Genomic DNA, 4,561 nt, shown 5'->3' on the forward strand with positions numbered 1-4,561 from the left:
AAGAGAAGAAGTTGTTTTATATGACACATCCTATCAGTGCCCCAAGTTTGAAAGTGTTTCGTTAAGAATTAGCTCTAAATAAAAAAGAGAAAAAAACACACACACACGCACGCACGCACACACACACACACACGCACGCACGCACACACACACGCACGCACGCACACACACACACACATACACACACACACACACACAGAGGCTTCTGCACAATTTTCCTCTACCTAATTCCACTTTCATAGTATTGGTCACTCCATGGTTACAGAAGACACTTGACCAAGAAGGTGCATAATGCGATTGTACATGGAGCCATGTAGTTGTGAAGCAAATTTCTTAGCTTCATGGCTATGCTTTGAGAGTAAAGATAAAAACAATATGGCCATAGCTAGAACACCTTTATTCATAGGACCTTTCAATGAAGGCAGACATAGGTTGAACAGCATCGTCAAGCCACCTACTTAGCCTCTACTCTGATGTTTGATTTCTTAAAAAGTATTTATTTTTATTGTAGGTGGTTTGGCTGAGGAAGTAGATGAGAAAGTGTTACAAGCTGCATTCATTCCATTTGGTGATATTGTTTACATTCAGATCCCTCTTGATTATGAAACTGGTAAGAAACTCGTGTTTTATTTCACAAACACAATATTGTGATACATTCAAACATGGTTTTTCATTCAGTCCCACTGAGTGGCACCTTGGGTAAGTGTCTTTTGCTATAGCCCCAGGCTAATCCAACCCTTGTATATAGTTTTAGTGGACAGAAACTGAAAGGAGCTGTTTTATATTTGTGTGTATATATGAGTGTTAGTGTCTCCTTATCTTGATATTGCATGATAGTTGTAAATAAGTGTCACCACCATTCAAGCAGTGACTTTTGTTTACAGACTTTCATTCTTTCATAAAAACATGTCTGACCACGTGGAAATATTATCTTGCTTAGAAACAAGTGAAGGTTGGCAACATGCAGGCGATCTGGCCATAGAAAATCTGCTTCAACAAATTCTTTCTAGCCCAATGCAGTCACAAAAAGTGGATGTTAAATCAATCATGATTTGAGATTAAACTGAGATAAGAACTTTAGCATATCCTTTTAGCCTTTATTTGCATTTTTAATATGATTTCAATATGCTGTAAATATAATGCATGTAAGTTGATTTAATGTAAGAGATATGACCATTCTAGACTGGGAATATTACAGAAATGGATAATACATTCAAGTTAATATTGATAATACCAAATATTGATAATACCAAAAAAAAAAAAGTCTTAGCAAGAAGTAGAAAGATAAATATTGGGAATTCTGGCCTCAACACATGAGATGCATTGAGAAACATTTATAGTACAAAATTGTCCAACCTATATCAACATGCAAAAATGAGTATTAAATTGATGATAATGACATTAACATCTGTGTTTCATACTGGCATAGGTTGGATGGTTTGACAGGATACAATGTATCCAAGGACTGCATTGTGCTCCAATATCTGTTTTGGCATAATTTGTACAGCTAGATGCACTTCCTGATACCAACTACTTTACAGCGTGGACTGGGTGCTTTTTTCATGTTACCTGCACTATTGAGGCCACCATGCAGCTCACAGACCTTCAAATCCTGTATTGGTGGGCGTGTGGATTGAACTATGAGGTGGGTGGGGAGTCAGTGCAGGTTCTTGTAGAGGACCTGCATGGCTGCTCACATCTAGTAGAAAAAGGGAAAGCAAGAGATGAACAGTGGAAGCTGCAAGAGACAGATAATGGCAACGAAGTACCTAGATGACCCCACAAGGCATAAGGTAAACTTAAGAATTGGTTTGTAAGATTGTATGGGAAGGAGGGCTAGGGGAAGTAATGTGGAAGCAGACTGACAGAAAGGGCAGGGTTGAAGGGTGGATGAGCAAGAAGACATGAGTTGGGAAAGATAGCAGGATACAGAAGAAAGTGGAAGTGGGTCAAGCAGCAAGAGTAGCAAGAATGATACAGTTGTCAGGTAGGGAGGACAAGAGAGATGAATGACATGGTAATCTACAAGAGCTGGGAGGCAGGCCTAATACATGGGATGCTGTGGGGATGAGTGACTGTAACATGGATGGAGAGCACAATACATAGCAGTTGCAGAACAAGGTTTCTTTTTCAAGAATCTCATTTTGCTAGAAATCTTAGTCCTTAGTCATTTCTTCCATCAGGCCTAGGGTCTTGAGGTCAGCCTTAACCACTTCATCCCATGGCTTCCTGGATCTCCCCCTTTTGCAAGTTCTGGCTACATTTAGCAATCAGCATTCTTTTATACAGCTGTCCTCCTCCATACGTGTCACATGCCCATACTAGCACAGTGTTCTTTGTTGCACACAACAACTGATTCTTCCTGTTTTCCACTCAGCACTTTTGTTCTAATACTTTCATGTACTTTTCATGCATGCTCTGCATATCCAGCAGAGCATACTCACTTTGTTTCTTTCTAGTCTTCTCAAGGCCAATACTTTCAATACTATGCATCATTGTAGCTCAAATCCAAGCATCATACAGTCTGCCCTTCAGTCTTAGGGAAAACGTCTTTGTTGTTAGCAGTTAGCACTCCTTGAACTTTCTCCAACCACTTCTCAATGAAGCCACTATACTTTCAGGGCAACCACCTCCCTTGCTAATTACATCTCATAGGTGACAAAAGCCACTTTCAATGAGCTATCTGGGCATTTAAAAGACTCAGTTTTTGGTGTGCGTGTATGAACTGCACATGTATGTACACTGCATATGAAGCTTACATTTTTGGAAAATCTGCTAATTATTCCACTAGATCCTTTTATGTCCATTGTTTACATCAAGTACAGTGTATGGAGTTTATACCTACTCCTGTCTTCTTTGCTAGTTATTAAAATCTTAATCTTTGCTAGGTTTGCATAATGACCTCTCAATTCCAGTTTTAGCTTCCATGCCTGGAATTCCTTCTCTAATTCCTCTATGGATTCAGATATAAGAACTAAATCATCAGCCTGTAGGGGTTTCTGTGGATAATCAGTCTTACTCTCCTCTGTGGTTGATTTTATCTTTGGTAATACCGGATTAAAAAAAAAAAAAAAACTTGAGTTAAGGATTATTGTTTGTTTACATTCTGAGAATTTACGGCAGCAAATACGCTACAAAACATTTTCTTTTTATTACTATAGTTTTCCATTTAAATTTTTCTTACAGTGACATCTTCATTTTCATTCTATTTGAAAAATTTATGGCAGAGAATTCCTTGCAAAACCACTGTTTTCTTTTCACGATCATTTTTTCACTTTAGTTTTTCTCTTTCCTTCATCTCTTTGTTACCTGCTCCTCCTCTCTCCTTCCCTTGCATATCTTCCTCCTTTCCTGCTTCTATCTCCCTCCCTTTATCTCTCGTTACACCTCTCTCCCTCCCTCTTCTATATCTATCTATATATATATATATATATAATATATATATATAGTATATATATATATATATATATATATATATATATAGCAGTAAGAAAATGGAGGGGAATATGTGGTACTCATCAACTTGATTAATCTGTTTATTTTATAACCAAAATGACAATATATATAGACAATTATGACATACCATGTCATATCAACAATTAAGATTTCAAATTTAATGGACATCTAGCAACTGGAGAAGGGACAAAATCTTACAGCTGTTTCGGCCTAGTGTTGGCATGCCGCATTCTATTTATATAACTCCAGTACTCTGGAGTAATTAGTAGATGAAAATGATGTTATGGGGGTACATGCATGATTCACTAGGCCTCTTCAGAGATTTACAAAATTCAGTTCATGAATTTTGCAAAATTTACATACAAATATAAAATAACAATAAAAAATAAAAAATAAAAATATAAGGCATATAAAAAAATATACAAAAAGCATATAAAAAAACCATATAGAGTCATAAAAACTCATATATACATGCATATGCATGTATACATTACCATATACAGATATACATGGATACAGACATAAACACATGAGTACATATATGTGTGCTCAGATGCACATACACAGGTGGCTGTACATGCATACCAAAATAGTCAACAGTCACTGTTACCATATGTGAGGGGTACAGACACAAATATATATATTCCCCTACACATATATACATATATGTATATATAAATACACCCATACATACATGATCCCTGGTAAAACGTTTTTTGTTGCGTTTGGAAAGCTGTTTATATGCTAAATCTGTGGGGTACGTGCGTGCCAGTTATGTATGTGGTGGAGGGGTCTATGTAGGAATTATTTCTTGAGTTGTTGATATAATAATAACAAGAATAATATGTCAACTTTTTAAAATTGTGATGAGGTACTCTGTTATTTTTTCGTATGGAGAATATGGGGTCCTTCTAGTAGTGGGAATTTAGAATAACATGAAATAACTTGCAATATATAAATTTTTGTTAAGAAAGCTAAGAGAAAAAGATGTTTTATATGTCACATTCTACCAGTATCTCAAATTTGAAAGTGTTTCGTTAAGAAAACAAGTGTTGCCCGTCAAATCAGAAAGATCCTATGTATCTATATATATATATATATCTAT

At 36.3% G+C, this 4,561-nt stretch overlaps 1 protein-coding gene across 2 annotated transcripts in view; it reads left to right on the plus strand.

The window, feature by feature from the left end:
• The window catches only part of LOC106884302 (peptidyl-prolyl cis-trans isomerase), a 54,263-nt gene that overhangs the window by 13,748 nt on the left and 35,954 nt on the right, over positions 1–4,561 (plus strand). For both annotated transcript variants that reach the window (XM_052969551.1, XM_052969550.1), the window contains exon 2: positions 512–610. In XM_052969551.1, the coding sequence (XP_052825511.1) occupies positions 533–610 (78 nt within the window). In that variant the 5' untranslated portion in view covers positions 512–532. The remainder of the gene's footprint in view (positions 1–511; positions 611–4,561) is intronic.

The sequence above is a fragment of the Octopus bimaculoides genome, chromosome 7 (assembly GCF_001194135.2).
Source record: "Octopus bimaculoides isolate UCB-OBI-ISO-001 chromosome 7, ASM119413v2, whole genome shotgun sequence".
NCBI classification, from domain to species: domain Eukaryota; kingdom Metazoa; phylum Mollusca; class Cephalopoda; order Octopoda; family Octopodidae; genus Octopus; species Octopus bimaculoides.